Source organism: Eleutherodactylus coqui, chromosome 7, assembly GCF_035609145.1.
Source record: "Eleutherodactylus coqui strain aEleCoq1 chromosome 7, aEleCoq1.hap1, whole genome shotgun sequence".
Taxonomy (NCBI): Eukaryota; Metazoa; Chordata; class Amphibia; order Anura; family Eleutherodactylidae; genus Eleutherodactylus; species Eleutherodactylus coqui.
Genome location: NC_089843.1, coordinates 83,826,534 through 83,847,841, shown reverse-complemented (window position 1 = coordinate 83,847,841; position 21,308 = coordinate 83,826,534). Strand labels below are relative to the sequence as shown.

At 36.5% G+C, this 21,308-nt stretch overlaps 1 protein-coding gene and 1 long non-coding RNA gene across 2 annotated transcripts in view; one reads left to right on the top strand and one right to left on the bottom strand.

The window, feature by feature from the left end:
* Positions 1-2,705: 2,705 nt before the first annotated feature.
* The window catches only part of LOC136573351 (uncharacterized), a 54,204-nt gene continuing 35,601 nt past the window's right edge, over positions 2,706-21,308 (top strand). The window contains exon 1 of the long non-coding RNA XR_010785875.1: positions 2,706-2,751. This is a non-coding gene — a long non-coding RNA (uncharacterized lncRNA). The remainder of the gene's footprint in view (positions 2,752-21,308) is intronic.
* Positions 10,938-13,185, bottom strand: MSX1 (msh homeobox 1). The gene is made up of 2 exons (XM_066573292.1): positions 12,659-13,185; positions 10,938-12,125 (listed from the first exon to the last, which is right to left on the bottom strand). Exons 1-2 carry the CDS (start codon positions 13,077-13,079, stop codon positions 11,701-11,703), a joined length of 846 nt encoding a protein of 281 aa, XP_066429389.1. The 5' UTR covers positions 13,080-13,185; the 3' UTR covers positions 10,938-11,700.

Genomic DNA, 21,308 nt, shown 5'->3' with positions numbered 1-21,308 from the left:
GCATATTTTCAAATGACCACTAGGTGGAGTCATTATCTCTGAGAATGAAGATAAAGCATACAATGTATCACTGTTACCCAATTGTGTGCTGCTTAACCCTAAAACAAACTACATTAAAATGTCCAGGAACACTTATCAGAAGATAAATATTGAGTCTTTAGTACAATAAACACACACAAAAATGAAATACCAAATGGAGAGGAAGCACAGTAGCAAACCTCAAATAGTTTATACACTATTGTACTTGGCACTAACTAAATGTGACCCAAAACATAGTGTACAGTCATAGCCCTCAGAGTCTAGAGCTTAGGATAACTCCTCCAGGATTCTGTACAGCTGGCCATAGGGGGAATCATCTTGATTGTGATCAGCATTTCAATATTCTTCAGACTGTTAAACAATAATTGATTGTCTAGAAAATGTCAAATTTCATTGTAACACAATTTTAATATACTTTATTCTTAGGGAGGAATTGTTTACTTCCACTGGCATGTCTGTTTTAGTGAATACTTGTATTTCCTATTAAATAATTCTGGAGCATGTTTCTTAGTACTCTGTTGTGCTGTTCCTCTGTTGTTCCTCTGGGAAATGTATGAATAAATTGACAACTGGATGGAACCATTCTTATCAAAATGTTGTATCCCTACACAGTGTGACATGGCCAGTACTGATTAGAAGGTGTAAATGTATTTTTACATGACAAGATAAATTGAAGCGAGCATGCAACCAGCATATCGCATATCGTTTGCTTGGCATACATTTACATTGAACAGTAATTGGGTAATTTCGATTGTTTATTGGATCATAACCGCCTCTAGTCCACTCTTCAGGCACTTCTTTCTATTTGACAAATCATATATGCCTGTTTACACCAAACAATGCAGCGACATGGAAGATCCAATCAACAATAATCTAAAGATTTATCTCTGATCATTTGCTCTCTGTATGCATTTACACCTAACAATTATTGTGCAAACCACAATAATTATGCCATGTAAAAGGTCTTTAGGAGTTGGCAGGCGCAAGGGTAATGTCCAATTGTTAAAGGTGCTGTACGAGATAAAAAAAAGTTTTTTCCAAAGGGGACCCCAGTGTGTAAGCATAATAAAGAGCTCATAGAGCTGATACTTACCTCTTCCAGCTTGTACCTTGACGCTGGGTCTGGCTCTGACTGCAGTTAGCCTGAGATGTCTCCAAACCAGCTGCTGCAGCCAATGACAGCGCTCAGCGATCCTCGCTGAGCTCTGTCATTGGCTGCAGCAGCAGGTTTACGGGATGTCACAGGCTGAAAGTAAACAACACAGTGGAAACGGTCGAAATATAGTGCAAAAATACAATAATAGCAGATGCAGTATACACACAAAATATATATATATACTGATATATATAAAGTAAATGTATACATATAGGAATGTAAATACAGATATGCTGTAACCATTCCGTGACAATATATGCCATATATAAACAAAGAGTTACAAGAAGCCTTAGGCACAAATACTGTAGTAACAGATATAGATACAACATTTCTCAGGATACAAATACTTCTATTACAGTAAATATAATAATAATGAACACATATATTAAGAAAAATGCTATATTTATTCCAGTAGATACCTACACAGTATATAAAAACTTGAAGATGTAATTTATAGAGGTATATATACTTATAATGCATAATAAACAATAGACATGTAGCACAATTATTTCCCATTATTTATATAGCACCAAAGTATTTGCTATGCAGAGATTCCAAGGCACAATGCAGGATGCTGTCAGTATGGTGTTTATGAAGATATTTTCTCCCAAAGACCTTACTTTTATGAAATCTGTAACTGCCTGTGCAATCTTTGTTATAGTTACAGAGTAGTTTATTTTTATACAAACTGATGTGTTTTGCTAAAGTTTGCAACTCCTAATAATGAAAAGAATTGCTGAATGCATTCTCTTGTTACTTTCTTGCTTTTTAAAAAAAATGTATTTATGCATACATTTCTATTAATTTGTGAGTCTCTGTCTTTATTTCTTACTACACAGGTTATGGTTTTCCTCCTCTATTTGTACAATATATTAGATTTCTTTCCTTATGTAGGGAACATCTAGTAGCAACACATGGGTCCGAACAGATGACTTTATTTAATTTTCTGCCATTACTAGTAATACGTATAGACTTTCTAGCAAATAATCTATAAAAGGTTTATTCCTTTTATTTATAGGGAAGGATCAAGAAACAATTTTTTGCTCCCATAATTTTAGATTTGTGATTTTCGGGGGCTGTAAATTGTGAAACATAAAGGCAAAATTGAACAAAAAGAAAAATAATAGTAGTAGATAACAGAACAATATAATGTTGATCTTATAATAACGATATTAATTGAATAACAATGCTACTAATTGAATATTATGATAAATTACAGTAAATTGTAATGAATATAATAATCATTATACTGAAAGAAAGTAGAATGAAATTGCTGTATATATACACACATGCAAAAGCACACACACAAAAAAAGAAGACTGTCTCTTTCCTTGCATACACTGGAGCTCTGTGGCTGTTCTGTCAGCAACGGAATGGTATGAAGCCTGTAGAAGGATTGTATATAATGTAAGCCAGGCCCTAAGCTTATTTCATAAGGCTGATTTATGGCAGGCTACCCCAGTTATCAGATGCAGCCAGTGCTGGAGGTAGGAGAACATTGCTGCCTGGTCACACATCAAAGGGGGACAGTCACCAGCACAAGGACAGTTAACAAGGTAAGTAGGGGGAGGGGTAGAAGATGTTGGGTCGGGTACCTTTAGGGATGTGGATATATAACCCCACTTCTCTCCAAATGCAGTGCATGAAAAGCAAAGAGTATTGTTATTACTGGGATAATGGCAGGCTCTCTGTCACCTTTATTACTGGATGCGGCCATTGTCTTCCCCAGTGTCCTCCCTCTGTGTGATGTTCGTCTTTATACTGTATATGACAAATGCATTACTCCGGGAGCAATCAGTAATGAGACAGATGCCAACTACACAGCCAGGCCCCGGGTGTGTCCAGGTTGTCATACCGAGTGTCACATAGTGGAATATTGTCGGTTGCTGCCGCTAGCAGTTCGTTAGGTAAAATTCATAATCCATAGACAAAGTGCATATACACAGACATGGATGGGTATAATAAATAGCACTATGTGTATTACATCATGTCATATATGGCTAGATTAGTTTTATACATCTATCTATACATTTAACTTTCATCTATATCTATTAATCTCATATTTCTATGTATGTATTGATATCCTATTCATCTACGATCCATTTCTATCTATTCATTTCCTATCCATCTATCTTTCTATCTATCTATCTGACTATCTATCTATCTCATATCTATCTATCTATACATTTGGTATCCATCTCTATCTATTAATCTCATATGCATATCTATCTACCTATACATTTGGTATCCATCTCTATTAATCTTTTAGTCATATCTATCTATCTATATATACATTTGGTGTCCATCTCTATTAATCTTCTATCTATCTATCTATCTATCTATCTATCTATCCATCCATCGATATATTTACCTTTATGTGCAGTATTACACTTGATTCTTAATCATCAAGTCTCTAGTTTATTCAACGTCCTCCCAGTACACAAAATTCTATATTTCTTTTTAGCTCTCCCTCTATTTTCTGTATAATCCCTGTATTAGATGAGGTCGCATTAATGTTATTTTTTTATACATTCGACATTGGTGCGATAGATAGATAGATAGATAGATAGATAGATAGATAGATAGATAGATAAATAGATTTTATGATTAATTCAGCACAAGTCATTTGACTGTAATATGACTTTCTCTTCGTTATGTGCTATGATCATCATTATTATGTGAGAATGTGGCTGATGTTAATAGGTAACTCGGCTTTATGCACAATACCAATCACTATTATATGACTATCTACAGGTAATCAGCCAGTGTGACATTACTACACAATTCTTCTTCTTAATTGCCAAGCAGAATTTTGTATAGGACATTGTATCTACACTATAGTTAATTGTTTAAACCTATTCTGTGTGATTATACTGCATATATTTATTTTTCTTCTGATCATCATTTGCATAGTAAAAGCATTAGATAAAAGTAATAAAGTAATAATCCAATGTTATTTTAGCTAATTATTACTGGGGGTGATTATTATTCTATTATTAATGGTGGTGATAATAATTATCATTATATGACTGCTAATTTTTTTTTTTACTATTTTATAGATAGAGATAAATAGACAGATAAGAGATAGATAGATAGATAGATAGATAGATAGATAGATAGATAGATAGATAGATAGATAGATAGATGGATAGATAGATAGGAGGTAGATAGATATGAGATAGATAAGAGATAGATAGATAGATAGATATGAAATAGATAGATAGATAGATAGATAGATAGATAGATAGATAGATAGGAGGTAGATAGATAGATAGATAGATAGATAGATAGATAGATAGATAGATAGATAGATAGATACATAGATAGATAGATGTAAGATAGATAGATATAGATCATATTATTTACTGTGGCAGTTGTTGACTGTTGTCTAGTGTATTGCATTACATTATATTACTATTTAGTGGAATATAGTGGTGGATTTGACATTACTATTTCTTGTAGCAGTACATGAAATGTTATAAAAATGCATGTAATATTATTAGACAGTGTAATAATAGCATGTATGTCATAATTACATAGTATAATACTGGTGTGTGACATTGTTACATAGCTTAATAATGTATTTGGTATTGTTAAATAACATAATAAGAGTGTATGTGACATTAGAATTCAGTGTAATTATATTGTATATAGTAGAATTACACGATATAATAATCCAATACATTGTTATACAGAGTAATACAAGTTTATAGGATGTCATAATACAGTGTAATTATCTAAATATATCACCTCATAGTAAAATGTAATAAAGCTGTGTGTGACTTGCTAATGCTGTGAAATAATAGTGTATATGACTTTACTGTATTATGCATATATATGTAAAGAGTGTACATGAGATAATGTGTATGAACTTATTTTGAGGTTCTCATACAGTATATTAAAACGGTGTATATGATATTAATGCACAGTGTAATACCATTGTCAAGTCTGACATTCTACTAGTGTAATGCAATAACAATGTATTTGGAAACATAATAATAATCACTTTTTATATTACAATAATGTATATATGTGGCATTTTATATGGCATCATAATAGTATATGTGACAGTATCAAATATCATACAGTTTGCATGACATTATAGTGTAATAACAGTCTATGCTTCAGCATAATTTAATACAGGTTGAGTACAAAAACAGTCCTCGATTTACAACAGATGCAGAATTGAAAACAAGGACTGTGTTTGTACTCACTCTGTACAAAAATCTATATGACATCATTGTGATGTATATTAAAATATATATATATATATATATATATATATATATATATATATATATATATATATATATATATATGCATTAGTATACAGTATATGAAAAAGTACATTCAGGGAGCATTATTATATAGTAAGAGTGCACACAAATATAGTGTAATAATGCACGGAGCATTATATTGTATAATAATAATTGAACATCGTTTTGTAATGCTTAAAAAAAAGTGACCAAGACATTATTATATGGTGTAATAATAGTGCACAAGACTTCATTATATACTGTAAAAATAGTGCACACACATATATTGTATAGCATAATAATAATGCACTGAACATTGATTTATAATACTATAAAAGCGCCCAAGACATTATTATATGGTGTAAAAATAGAACACAGACCATTATTATATAGTGTAATAATAGTGCACAGAACTTTACCATATAGTGTAATATTTGGGGACATTGCATTATTATGTATTGTAATTATGAGGCACAATATTATATTGACTTTATTCTCACTTTTAAGTGGTTTTGCAGATTTTTATGTAGTTTTTGATACTAATATATCATTATCACATGCGACCAATAGATAATTATGATGCATTGCATGAAATGTTTCTACTTCATACGTCTGCATTGTATGATTGTGTCATTGCTGTATTGTATTTCTCCTTGACTGATTTGCGTTATTACACCGCTTATATTACATCTTACCAGCTGTGATAGATACGTGGTTGACATCATGTAATTATCCATCAGTGTCAGCGCTGTATATGAAGTCAACGTGTAATGATTCCATAGGAATTTGTATGTGAAATTACAAGGGACTATATGCTGCTAGTTTGATAATAACGTCATATTATTATTGATGATGTATCTCCCATTATGTTTGTCAAAATAGAATATTGTATTCATACCACTTACATAATCTCATGCTACATAAATATCATTTTTTCAAATGTAATAGTTGTCTTTCAGCACTTATTATGACACATAGCCATGTGTTAAGTCTGGTGTTACATCGGACTGCATATAATACTACTACATTATCGTAACTCATACAGTTATCATTGCACAGATGATGCAGCCACAAAGACACAACCAACATAATTAGTTCTGTTGCATCCCGATGTATATATAACATGCATGATCTCTTGAAATTCTGATTATCATCACACAACTTGTGGATTGGTCTCAGAAGTATCTGTCACATTACTAGTGCTATTGTTAACGATGATTGCAATTAATTTTTAGTTACTATATTGTATTATACTACATACCGGTAATACGTAAATGGGAGTTTAAAGGACAGATTTTATTCAGGGAAAATATCTTTCATTGCTGTAAATGTATGATTATATTGGTTGATGTCTAGAGCGAAACGAATGCTAAAAGATCTGCTGGGAAAATGTACTACCAGTGCTACTAATATTATCACTACTAGTACTATTACTATTATAACTACTACCACTACTACTAATATTACCACTCTTACCACTACAATACTTCTACTATAACTACCACTACTAATAGTACTACTATAACTACTACTACTATTGTCGCTATCTGTTGAAGATCTAGATGGATAGATGGAAACGAATGGTAAAACAAAATCTGCTTGGGAAATCTACCACTACTATTATTATTATTAGGAATACCACTACTGCTATTGTAACTAATGATATTACTACTACCACTACTAATATTGTTACTACTATTGCTGCTAGTACTATTATTATTATTACTGCTACTACTACTATCATTACTAATATTATTACTACTACTGCTATTGCTACTACAGCTTTCAATATTCTTACTACTACTACTATTATTACTACTATTGCTACTACTACCACTACTAGTATTACTACTACTGCTATTGCTGATGCTGCCACTACTACCACTACTATTGTTATTACTACTAATACTGCCACTACTATTATTACCATTGTCATTACTATCAGCAGCAGTACTACAAGCACGATGTGGATACTTCAAAGCTACTGCTACGTTAGTTTTGTTGACAGTTTCAGAAATTAAAGTGTTAATACAAAATAAGCAGGACTGAGGACTTTCTCCTGTGCCCCCACCCCTACCACCTCCTCTCTCTGGCTCTGGCGCCATCACCCACAAGCTAGCAGACAGCCCCCCATTCTCTGCCCGTTGAGAACCCGGGGACGACAATGGGCTCAGCAGTGAGCTGCATTCTGCGTTCTGCCCGGGGCACAATTCCCCCTCTTAAAAGAGCCGACAAATCCTTTCTGCTCCTTTGTAGCAGAATTCCCCATTGAGAAGGAGCAGCGAACCGTGTGATTCTCAACTTATTGTTATCACCTATTTATTAATTGTTCTCATCTGGATTTAATTGAGCAACCAGGGACTTTTAGCCCAGGGGCACTTAACCCTCTCTCTCTCTCTGGAGATCCACAGATATTCCTGCCTGTGGGAATGAAAGGGTTAAGTTATACTGATTGACAGGATTTATTATTCATCACTAGGATCAGCAAAGGAGGTGCAAACGAGGAGGGGGATACTTTGAGTGGTAAGGGTACCAATAAGCGCCTATGGGTATGGGTGTACTAGAGGTGTCAATCCTAAGGACCATTTATTGGGGACTAGAGCTTCAGTAGAGGGTCATTTATGGGTATGGGGGGATACTGAAAGTAATAAGCATATGAGGGATTATGGGATGAGGAGGGGTTAGGCCTAGGAATCATAGGGGAGGGCATATGTTAGTTTTAGGAGAGGCTTGCGAAACATTTGGAGCACTTGGCATGCTAAACTTTGATAAGACGTAAAAAGCAAAGATGCTCATTCAGTACTGAAGTTATCAGGGTAAAGTAGGCACTGCTTTGTAGACATGTGGGGTGTAACTACACCCCCTCCCTCCTCCCCAGTTGTGGAGTGTTTGCACTGACAACTCTGACTCGCAAGTGATTTCATCCACCAGATTTCATTGTCTGTAATGCTCTGGACAGAGAGTCAAAAGGTGTGTGACAAGCATGAAACCGCTTTCCCAAACAATAAATGAATGGAGTTTTCTTAGCCCCAGGACCTTCTCCTGACTTCTGTCTTTTGATCTTCTCCACAGTTTCCCCAACTCAAAAGTTTTGGTACAAGATCTAATCTCCCATGTTACCCAGTGATCTTCAAACACTACAGATAGGGAGCTGATCAGAGCTGTCTGCTGGTTGGAGCTGGGGATGAGAAGACTGCAATGCTTATCTTAGCAGCCACTCTGCTGCTATCCAGGGATATACATACACCCCCATATAAATTAATATTTGTGTTTAGGGATATATACAAAACCCCACGTATGGTTGGAGTCGTTGTCCTGCTCCAGAATTAGAATTAGTTAAGAGGTTAAGAGACACGCCCTCTATTTTTGAAAGAAAATCAAACTAAGCAGAACGTACTCCACACCAACATTATATATATATATATATATATATATATATATATATATATATATATATATATATATATATATATATATATATATAATATATATATATATATACATACGGTATGTATCTCTGTGTAAAAGAGTTTGGAACACATCCGATTCACTCCAAACTTTTTCTGCAACAGGACAACGACCCCAAACATACAGCCAGTGTTATTATGAACTGTCTTCAGCTTAAAATAGAAAAAGGAGTCCTGAAAGTGATGCTATGGCCCCACAGAGTCCTGATCTCGACATCGTCAAGTCTTTCTGGGATTACATGAAGAGACAGAAGGATTTGAGCAAGCCTACGTCCACAGAAGATCTGTGGTTAGTTCTCCAAGATGTTTGGATCAACCTCCTGGCTGAGTTTCTTTAAAAACTGTGTGCAAGGGCACCTAGAAGAATTGATGCTGTTTTGAAGACAAAGGATGGTCACACCAAATATTGATGTGATGTAGATTTCACTGTAGCATTTTAAATAATAAACTATTAACACTTTTTTTCTGAAAGCATTGTTACTGTGCAGCATTTTTTCCACACAGCACTGCATCTAATTATATACGTGTGTATAGATCTATATATATCTATATCTATATATATGTGTGTGTGTGTGTTTATTCATGCGTGTAGATAGATACATGTATAGGAGACGGCTCTAACTTCCAACAAATTACTGATGATGACAAGAGTCTTAATAATTCTAAAGGCTACTCATTAAATGCTGAGTTATTGAAAGCATCACTGATATTAGTGACTCCAAAGAAGTTTCCTTTTGCCCTAAGCTATAGTCTAACTGGAGCCAGCACTGTGTCTGCTGCAGAACCTGCCTCATTACACCAATTAGTCTCTGTCTGAACTCTCAACTATGTGCACATCACTGCAGACAGTCCTAGTCATAAAACTATAGTACTACATGCTGCAACTATATTTATAAGTATATATATATATATATATATATATATATATATATATATATATATATATATATATACATATATATACACTTATTAGTCGTATCTAGTCCTAACAAGTAATAAAAGTGATAATAGATAAGATAGATACAACCTATATATGTTAGATTGATAGTAGATAGCTCTGTATACAAGTATTTCTAAAATATCTATGCAAATCAAGTCATACAATACGAATCTGAGAGCTTCCGAAGCACATAGCATATAAGGGTACTCAATTTGTACTTGACCTTTGCTCAGTAGGTAATTTATTACATTAACCTACAGTCCTCGGAAAATATCCACTACAATACATCCCTGTACTCACACACACCATTTATTTTGTACACCAACTATCTTCCTATGGATAACTCATGACACACTCAGCTGCGCTACAACTTGCTACAGGGATGAGCTCTTTCTGTTCCATTTTAATCTCACAAGAAGTAGTGATTAAATATTCTTCCCGTGAATACCATAAAAAGTGTAAAATAGAAAGCTGTATAATTAAAATGTTATCTTACAAATGTAAAGCTTTCAAACCACCTATAATTATTTCTCGTGTCCCCGTACATATCACAAGCAATTAATTTAATTGATGCCTTAAAACGATTTTATAAAGCGTTCAGAACTTTTTTGTATAATACTGTAATAAATACATTAAGTTATTAGAAGATTTCATGTGCAATTTTTTATTAAATTTCGTTCCGAACTTCTAGGAGAAATGCAAGAAATCTCGGTTGATTATTTCTCCATCGTTAGGCATGTTTTTAGACTCTTACTATAGCAAAAGTCCTATATTTACTGTATTGAATAGTTGCAATGAATATTAAGATCCTTAAATTACATAAGTTGCATCAAATTGTTTAAACTTTATCTGTTAGTTTTGTGTGAAATAAGTGAATTAGCTATAATGTATATATCCTACATGAGTATATATATATATATATATATATATATATATACACACACGCACAGTTAAAGCCATACAAAGTAAAACTTTCAGAGCTCTCAGATGCACAGAATGTTACATTCGCACCAGGATTTTGTCCACAGAAGACAGCATTACTCTAACTGTCTAATTTTATATAAAACACAACACAAAACTACATTAAAATTAATTTATTTAACAAATAGAACTATAATATAAATGATAATAAATTTCAAATATACAGTATATTACATAATGCATCCCTTCCAAAGGGATTAATGCAATAACAAAATAAAAAAGGCAAACAGACAGTGCTGTTAAATAGAAATACATCATCTCTTACATGGAAGAGACATTTTTCTTTACATATATATATCCCTTTATCGACGATGTCATCTGCTGACACAGTAATGATGGCAGATGAGAAGTGATCTATTCCAGGTGCCCTTTAACCCCTTGCTATAGCCTACTGCAGTGGTTTGCAACCTGTCTTTTCCAGCTGTGAGAAAACTAAGATTTTCTTCGTACAGTACTCTTGTTAGAGCAAGCTGGGAATTGTGGTTTCCCAGCAGACTCAAGATGCAGACCATTAGACTACTACAGTAAAAATAATGTTAATACAGTTAGGTTCATGTACTAATTTAGGAAAATTTTAAAACCAAACCTATCATCCTAATATATATTATTTGGATTGATTATGAAGAATGCATTTGGGTCTTGGATCTCCAGGTTACTCTACATAACTTTCCACAAATAGACTGTAGGGTTCTTCTAGTCAGATGCAGTGAACAAGGCGATAATGGCGATACATGTTGAAGTGATATTGCATTTCTACAGATGAATTCCCTAGGAATTCATAAATAGTGACACAAAGTTATGGTGTGGGAGGATTTCACACAAGGTCTTTGCCAACAGTCTTAGTAGGTTCAAGTGAGTTTTTTATGAGAGATGATACATGCTGTATCCAACATGTGCAGTGTACAGTCCCATGGGTGATACGGGCAGGGTAGGCCTCTGGAAAGGATTGGAGGTTCCGTATAATGAAGCTGTGGGTACAGCAGTCCCCAATGGGAAGGAAATGCCGAAAGCTGGTGGCAACATGGGTTTTGCTGCCATTTTGAGTTTTTCAAGTTCTGCTTCTTGAAGCCTCTTGGCTTTTGCTCTTCTGTTTTGGAACCAGATCTTGACCTGAGTCTCGGTGAGGTTGAGGGAACTGGAGAATTCGGCTCTTTCGGCTATGGAAAGATATTGTTTCTGTCTGAATTTCCTCTCTAAAGCCAGGAGTTGGGAGGTGGTAAAGGGAGTCCTTGGCTTCCTGTTGGTTTTGTGCTTTCTCAGAGTGCAGGCTGGGGGGCTCATCCTCCCTGAGGAGATCAGAAGAAGGGTCTTTTAGAAACAACACTTAACAAAGATCTGGTGGTAGCAAAACTAAAGTATGCAACAGTATTCTCAGCAGCAAGTTTTTGTATAATATTATAGTTATTTACTATTGAAACTGCAGTTAAATACTAACTTAATCGTGATCACAATAGCAAAGACAATGTTGTGATGATAATAGTAATATTAACAATAAAAAGTATATAATAGCAACAACAATATCAATTTATCGCTGGACTCTGCTTTCTACTGTATGCTTTACTGTACATTACATTGTTTTGTTACTTTAGGGTTGTGTTGCTGTACTATATACATTATATTGTTTAATGCTTGTGTTGCTTTACTATACATTGTTTTGTTGCTTAATGCGTGTGTTGCTAGCAAACTATGCTTTATAAACTACAAGAATAATGCAGACTTCAAACAGAAAAAAAGTTTTCAAACTTTTCTACAAGCAGAAAAAAAGTTAATCCAATTACAAAAACAGAAAAGGGAAAAGCCTGCTAAATGTAATACTTACTCGTTGGGGATGGAGAGAATCTGGGGTTCTGTATCCAGGGGTTCCTCTCTCTGTCTGGGCTCTCAGACTTAACAAGTGCTTCTTCTGGGAGTTTCATGATTCCTCCTACAGTAAAATGGCTGTTGAGAGATATAGGGGAGCTGGGGGTATCTGCAGCAGCTGCTAGGGAGCCCATCCTTGGGCTTTGAGATGTCCCAGCTAGTGGAGGGCTGGAAATGTCCCTGTCTCTCCCAGGCTTCTTGTCAGCCATCAGTGCCTCCACACTGAAAGGCAGGACTGCAGCATTCACCCTGGGCTTGTTGTCACTTTCTTCCTCCACTGCCATCTTTAGGCTGGTCTGCATGGTTGTCTTGCTGTGAGTAGGGCTTTCAACTTTTGCTCCACCAAGCTGGAAAGAAGTCATAAGAACACCAGGGGCCATACAGAAGTGATCCTTGCAAACCTCAGAGAGCAAGCGGACATGTGCTTTCCATGGGAGATCAGCAATGTAAATCCTCAGCAGGCTGGTCGCTTGTTGTCATACTTCAAGCTTGAGACTCAGCACTTTCTTGCTAATAAAGCAGAAGCCAATAATGGTATGGTCCAATGGGTGAACAGAGGGGGAGGGAGCAGCTCTGTGATAGGACCATGTTCCCCTCACACATACACAACTCTTTCTAAACTCCAGGAATTGGAGCCGTCTCCATTCGCAGCCCAGCAGCGCCTTTTCCTTTCATACAGTTACCCAATTGCCCTTTTTTGTGATTTGCAACCTTGTTGTTGACTTGTTAAATAAAAGAAATGCAAATCAGATTGTTTAACAGCAGCTGAAAATGAGCTGCAACACAAATGAAGTATAATTAGTGCATTTATTATGATTCTTTATCCACCTTCAAAGGGGCCAGGGCTTTTTTATTCTCCCTATTCCTATCCACATCATTTACAGGAAATTGTAAATGATGCATCTAACAGACATAAAGCTCATTAATATAAATACCTCCAACTTTCGTTTACTGCTTGAATAGTATTCACAAATATATTATATGTAACTTTTATCTATCTGCTGCTCTATCTATCTATCTAATATCTATCTATCTATCTATCTTATAGCTGCTCTATCTATCTATCTATCTATCTATCTACCATATTATATCTACTATATTATATCTATTACATCTACTATATTATATCTCTTTGGATCTAATCTGCCTCTCTATATGTTACTCGAAGTTAAATGTGGAATTTTCATTTAGTATCTTATTTAATTTATGTACTTATCTCTTTCTAGGACACGTTTAATGATAGGTTAGAGTTTCTAATCTCCTGCAAACACAGTAGAGACTGGTCATTCATTGTAGAGATAATTTTTTTATAGCGCTGATTTATCTATAGAAGGGGAGTTTATACACCATTACTCAGCAAATACAAGATTACACTGAAACGTATTTACTCTAAAAGGGGTAGAATAATTTATACAAATTGCAAGTAAAGCTATGTAAATATACTACAACATCTATACCTATACAATGAGAGATATTCAAAGCAAAACTAACAACGAAATAGCAAAAGTGGGAGCTAATACATCAATGCAATACAAGTATCGGAATATCGAGTACACAGCAACATTTCTCTGTGAGAATACTTATTAACGGACTTTCAGCACTGGTTGTATAGATGCATATGGTTTATCACATGCATATATATATATATATATATATATATATATATATATATATATATATATATATATATATATATATATATATATATACAATTACCGAACTGATATGCAGAAAAATACACTCTTATCTATCTACTTGTCGGTCTCTCGGTGATTGAAACTCCCTAACTGTAATATGTTTGATATTGGGGTGCATTTTAGGGTCCCCTCCTCTGGCTCCTTGCTTTGAGTGGACCCAGGCCCAGTCCTAGGTTTGGTGTCTTCTCAGGGAAGCGTCTGCATTGCTAATTGCAAGTCTAAACAATGTGTCACCATTAGTCAGTGGCTCTAATAGGCAGACAAGTGATGTTGTTTTAGGCGCCAGCAGCGGCCTGATCAAAGGCTGGGGCTGGAGGGACCATGGAGGAGGAGGTGAACTCACATCAAGGAGCCCTGCAGGGACAGCAGCCCATTCAGCCTGAACAATCCCCCTACCCCAGCCTTTCCCAGAGCAGTCCTCTTGTTTCATATGGAAGAAATGCAAACACAATCATTTCCCTCTCCCATCCATACACACACTGGGCTCCCTAAAATCTAGTGAGCTCTGGCATGATGGAAGCTTTGATTAGAGCCCCTTATCCAGGGCATTGTATGGAGATGTCAGGCAGTCTCCAGGCTCCTTGTGCTAGATGTTAGGATAGGTTGATGATAAGGTGACATGTCTGCCTGTCTGTCTGCTGCCACGTCATGTACACAGATCATTAGCCTTATCTATCTAATGATGCTTATAGCCTTTGATTAACAGTTATGTCTATGAGACAGTGAATTAGATTTATCCAGGAGACTGTGGAGAGCAGAGCTTTGGTTCTGTAGTTAAATACATGGTCAATCATTTTATATATATTCTGTATAAATCTATCTATCTATCTATCTATCTATCTATCTATCTATCTATCTATCTATCTGTCCATATCTATCCTATTTCTATCACCAATATCTACCTACCAGTGCTTTAATATGGACAGGAATTCATAATTTATTATGATATTATCATACCGAAAATACTAGGATAAAAACATCTAAATGCATTGTACATACTTTATCTGCACTGAAAGGTTTGCATATCATGGCTCCTTGGTCTCGGAACTATCATATGAGTAATATAGTAAGAAATATAATCTATTAGGCAATATACTTAATATGAAGATGGGTAATTGACTCTGTAAATCTCATATACAGTATTAGAAAAAGAAAATATTAACGCAAAACATTTGTTAGATACACTTACCTTTCTTTCTTCCCTTTGTTCTTTCTTTTCTTTATTTTTCTTCTATCTATAGCCATTGTATCCATCTCTATCTCTATCTATTAATCTTATATCCATCTCTATCTATTAATCTTATATCCATCTCTTGTCTATTAATCTTATATCCATATCTATCTATCTATCTATCTATCTATCTATCTATCTATCTATCTATCTATCTATCTATCTATCTATCTATCTATCTGTCTATCATCTTAGTACCTACTGTATCTATAAAACTGCATTATATCCTTCTTACATTTACTATTATTATAGTTAATTTAAATGATATTCCATAACTATTACATACTCTATGCAGAAAGAGATCACATATTGATATAATAGATCAATGTATTTTGGTGTGATCATGTTGCCTGTGTTTCATAGCTTTATTATCTCCATGTACTGTATTACTGTATGATCAGCCCTTGCACATATGAGTGTATATTATATAGCCTGCTCCATGGGGTGTGATTGGCCCCTGTTAGTTTACAGTATAAGCTCCTGTGTGTTTGGTTTGGGAATGTGAAGCTCAGTAGGGTCTTGGCGCTAGATAACAATATTGAACAATTAGCATCCCAAACAGCTTCTGTTAATATAATGAATGTCCTATCAAAACCAATTACCCAGAGCGTTTTATTTCAATGTGAATACAACAAATGACGCTCGAGTTGACTATAAAGGCCTCTAGAAGTCATCTGAAGACATTGTCTGCCTTTTGTAAACGTTAGCTTTGTGTTTAGTGTCGTGGAGTGGTTAAGAAAGAGTTCACAAGACAAGATCCTTTTGTGCCTGGTGAGTGCAGACACTGGAGACCCTAGAAGTACTTGTCAGACTTGCAGACTCTATAAACTGCAGATAGAGAGGGCAAACAGTCCTTGTGCTCCACTAATAGTCCACATAGTGTTGTGTGCACATTGTACACAAGGTGATCACTGTATAAACACTCAAATGTGTATCACTGCCCATGATGAGTCCTAACAAGAATGAATGCACAGACCCATAGATAATGGTGCACTAAGTATGATAGGGCTATAGGATGACTGGTAAGTGCAAACACTACGATAGCCAGCCATTGATGACTTTTATCATAGCTACAAAGACTTCTAGAGAAACAGCTGATTATGGGCTTATCATTACTTTGAAATACCAAATTCACTGAAATGTGATGGCTGCAGTCATAACTTGTGTCCCAGATCTTCCTGTCCAGGAACCATGTACTAAACCACATACGTGTCACTGATGAGTCTTATCAAGAGGTGCACAGACTGATGGATAAGAGCAGCAAATATTATGAATGGCCACTTGCTAAAGAAATGTTGGTGACTGGGCAGAAAATCACTTCACTGTCACTGATGCATCTAGCAAGAGCATACAGGCTGGTGGATAGTGTCAGATACTATGTATATAGTTACTACTAGGTTTATGATTAAAACTATCCATTTTTGCTTAGTGGACCTTAGTCAATCTGTATAATAAAGTTCTGCAACTTTCTTATCATACTCAGGGCGGTTTCACATTGGCACATGTTTTTGTGCACGCAATATGCAGAGAATAGAAGCCATTGATTACAATGGGTTAGTACAGGCGCATTTCACGTGCACAAAAAAACCCACTGCATGCTTTAGGGCTTCCACCCACAGGCGAGGGCGATAGTGCGTTTTTAAAATCGCTGCAATATCGCAGTTGCCAACGTGCGATTGCACTGCGATTTTTCTCCCACTAAACTCGCATCGCAAAGCTCTATGTATTGTGACTGTCCTGCGTTTTTTTATCGCAGCGTTTTTGACACTTTAAACTTAATTATAGAGCAAAGCATCGCAGCGCAGTCGCGCATGCGATTCTGCGATGTGTGATGCGATTTTTCGCCAACCATTGACTTGCATGGGCGAGGGAAAAATCGGACATCGCACAACTATAGGGCAGTCGCAATTGATAAAAAATCGTACCCGCGCTGTGCAAAAAAATCGCAAACGCACATAGCCACATTCCAACTCATTTGTTTCAAACTAGAAAGTTTTAGCGCTCAATCGCAGCGCTAAAAAAATGCAAATCGCTAACGCAAGTGGGTGGGAGCCCTTACTTTTGTGCATATTTGTACACTAAAGGTCCCCATAGAAGTCTATGGGGGTGTGCAAATGTATGTGCAATGGTATGCTTAATATGTTGCGGAATTTCGTGAACACATCTGGAATTCATTAGGCTAAATAGCAATTTAAATCGAGGCGTGTTCATCTGCAACGCGCAAATGCACACACCCTGGGAGAACAAAAAATAGAGGAAAATAAGCAGATAAGTGGGCAAAAAATACTTGCTCAAATCGCAAATGCGTTGCACTGAGTCACAAGCAAAAGCACAGACAACCGTATGAAGAAGCCCTAAGTGTTAGCAATTTTCCAAATCTGCTTTGTGTATCAATTAGGGCTCCTTTTGACGAGCATTAGTTAGCGCGTTTTTGCATGTGGAAAAATACTGTGCGCAAAATGTGAAGAGTAGAACCAATTGATTTCAATGGGCTGATTTTAATGTCTTCCTTTTGTGCGCGCCGTTCTAACGGGCGCACAAAAATAGGACCTGCTCTGTTTTGTGCACATTTTCGCACCAAAGAGGCCAATCGAGTTCTATGGGAGGTGCACGAATACGAACATAAATACGAGCGAGTATGCGCAAAACTCTGTGCATACTCGCAAACACTGGTATCTCATTTACCTTAACAGCCATTTAAATCAGAGTGGGGTGATTCCCCCGCCCATGTGAACTAGCGATGCTTGAGCAAATACGCAAAGTAGACTCAGTCTCCACATAAAAAAAGTTGAGCAGGAGTGAGCGTATTTTGTGATACGCCATTGTGTCTCTGCCCTTAGGGTGGTTCACACAGGCGATTTTCCCATGTACGATTCCGAAATGGAAAAGAACCAATTTATTTGAATGGGCTCATTCAAACAAGCAATTTTTCTCTCAGACCAATAGTCTGAGTTGAGGCAGCTACACACAAGCATATGCGTAATTGTACACCTCAGCCCAACGTATTTGCGCCGTGAATAAGGCTTTTTTGCGTGCGTATTGGTGCATTCTACTGTACTTTTTCTGCCCACAGGGCATGTTCATCTGCGTGCAGGACACAAGCACACCCAATTTAAATGGCTATTTAGCCTAATTATTTCCAGATGTGTTCTTTTTCCAGCGGAATTATGCAGTGTTTCACACCTCCCCTTGCATGTTGTGCTTGCTTTAGTGCACCTTCCATCTTTGAGGGCCTTTGGTGCGCAAATGTGCACGAAAGTAGAGCATGCTGTGTTTTATTTTCTCACACAAAATGCCTGCGCAAGATACGAACATGTGTACAAACCCATTGACATTAAGGGTTCTACTATCTGCGTATTGTGCGCACAAATTCTGTGTTTGCAAAAAGTTGTGCAAATATGACCCATGTAAAGGAGCCCTTAGAAAATTTGCTGTATGTCCTATTTTTGGGTGATTTTTCTTCCCAAATTACACAATATTTTCTACGGGAGTATAAAAAAAATGCATTGCAATTAAATGCCATGTGATTTTCATGCAAGTGTGTATTTTTCACTCGCTTGTGAAAATCGCATGTTGTTTCAAAAGCAAAAGTTGAAAATAGCATCACAATATAATGAAAATCACATTTCGGGCAAAAACACATGGACTTGTTCCTCTCCCCTTATTCGGCCATGATAATCATGGCCAAATAAGGGGACAAAACCAAACCACTGATCCCAATAGGAGTTCAGTGGTTTCGTTTTCACAGTTGGGATTTCTCGGCTACTGAATACACCATTGAGGGAAGATCCGGTAGCCGCTATCTTCCCGCTTCTTTTTTCAAACTCCTGCGCTCTGGTGCAGGATTTGAACTGCCGGCGAGGGAGAAGAAATCTGCCCTGTTCAAGCGCAGCTACACTTTGTACTGCCGAGCTTGGTTGCACCTATGGCAGCGTGTTTTCACCCTTATATGCGAGTGCGCTGCAATTTTTTTCAGGTTTACATAAGAAATAATGGGAAATTCTTAAGAATCGCCCAAAAATAGAATGTGCTGCAATTTTTCTATCTCGGACCATCAGTCTGAGAGAAAAATCAGTAACCCGAATAAACACATTTAAAATCACGGTTAAAACTATCACCTTGGACTATCAGCCCGAGTAAAAAAAGACAAACACGAGCAGCTCCAACTGTTTCGTTGTCCACCATCCAGAGACAGGTGACATTATCATTACAGGCTTCTGCTGGAACCATTTTCAGGCGCTTGGTGAAGGACATTTTATCTCATGGCACCCATCATGTGTACTGTCTTTGACACCCACCCATTCATCACCTTCGTTTGCAGTGGTGTAGTGAACAAAGAAACTGGACTAGTGGAATTGGGTTGTCTTAAGCAACAAATTCAGGTTTAGTTTGGGTACTGACGGCAGTTGTGTTGATGTCTGGAGACCTCGGGATGAGCACCTCAATCCTGCCTTTGCTGTGCAGCGGCACACTGCCCCCTGCTGCTGGTGTGATGGTCTGGGCAGCCATGGCATACAACAGTCGGTCACCCCTAGTAGTGGTATGAGGGACAATGACAGCTCAGCCATATGTTCAGGACGTCCTGCAGTCACATGTGTTCCTCTCATGGCGGCTTCCAAGAGACATTTTACCAGCAGGATAATGCTTGGTCGCACACACAAGGGGATCACAGGAATGTCTCCACAATATTACCACACTTCCATGACCTGCCCGGTTGCAGCCTACAAGTTTGCATGATCCAGAGACTTAGTTACAGCAAATGTGGACTGATATGCTGAAGAATACCATACGGAACCTGTATGCCTCCATGCCTGCCCATATCACATCTTATATCCAAGCTAGAGAAGGTGCAACAGGGTACTAGAGCCTCCATGTCCACCTGTATCACATCTTGCATCCAAGCTAGAGGGTACTAGAGCCTCCATGCCCGCCTGTATCACATCTTGCATTCAAGCTAGAGGGTACTAAAGCCTCCATACCCGCCTGTATCACATCTTGCATCCAAGCTAGAGGGTACTAGAGCATCCATGCCTGCCTGTATCACATCTTGTATCCAAGCTAGAGGTGGTACAACAAGCTACTAGAGCCTCCCTTCAAATGTTCAGCATTCTGCAATAAACTATTCTTTTTCTCTGATATTGTAATCACTTACTTATATCAGTGTTGCAATCACACACAGAAAGATTTATTTGATTCCAACAACTCCTTCTAGGTGCTTGATATAAATATATATATTTTTTAACAATATACAGTACATATATATGTAATGCTCATTCAGCATTGATTGTATAGATGCATAGGGCTTATGATTATATATATCTCTCCATACAGTTTTCCCGAAAATAAGACAGTGTCATATTAATTTTTGCTCAAAAAAGATTTCACTTTTTTACATGTATAGCTGCCTGGACACTATTTAAATTGACTTTTTTTTAACTAACTGTAAGCAGGGCTTAATTTTGGAGTAGGGCTTACATTTCAAGCATCTTAAAAATCCTGGGGAAAAAAATCATGCTAGGGCCTATTTTCAGGGAAACGGAGTATAATATATATATATATATATATATATATATATATATATATATATATATATATATATATATGTGTGTGTGTGTGTGTGTGTGTATAGAGCAAATGTACACCTATCGAGTATTTCTGACAGGTGAAATTTTGCTACAATG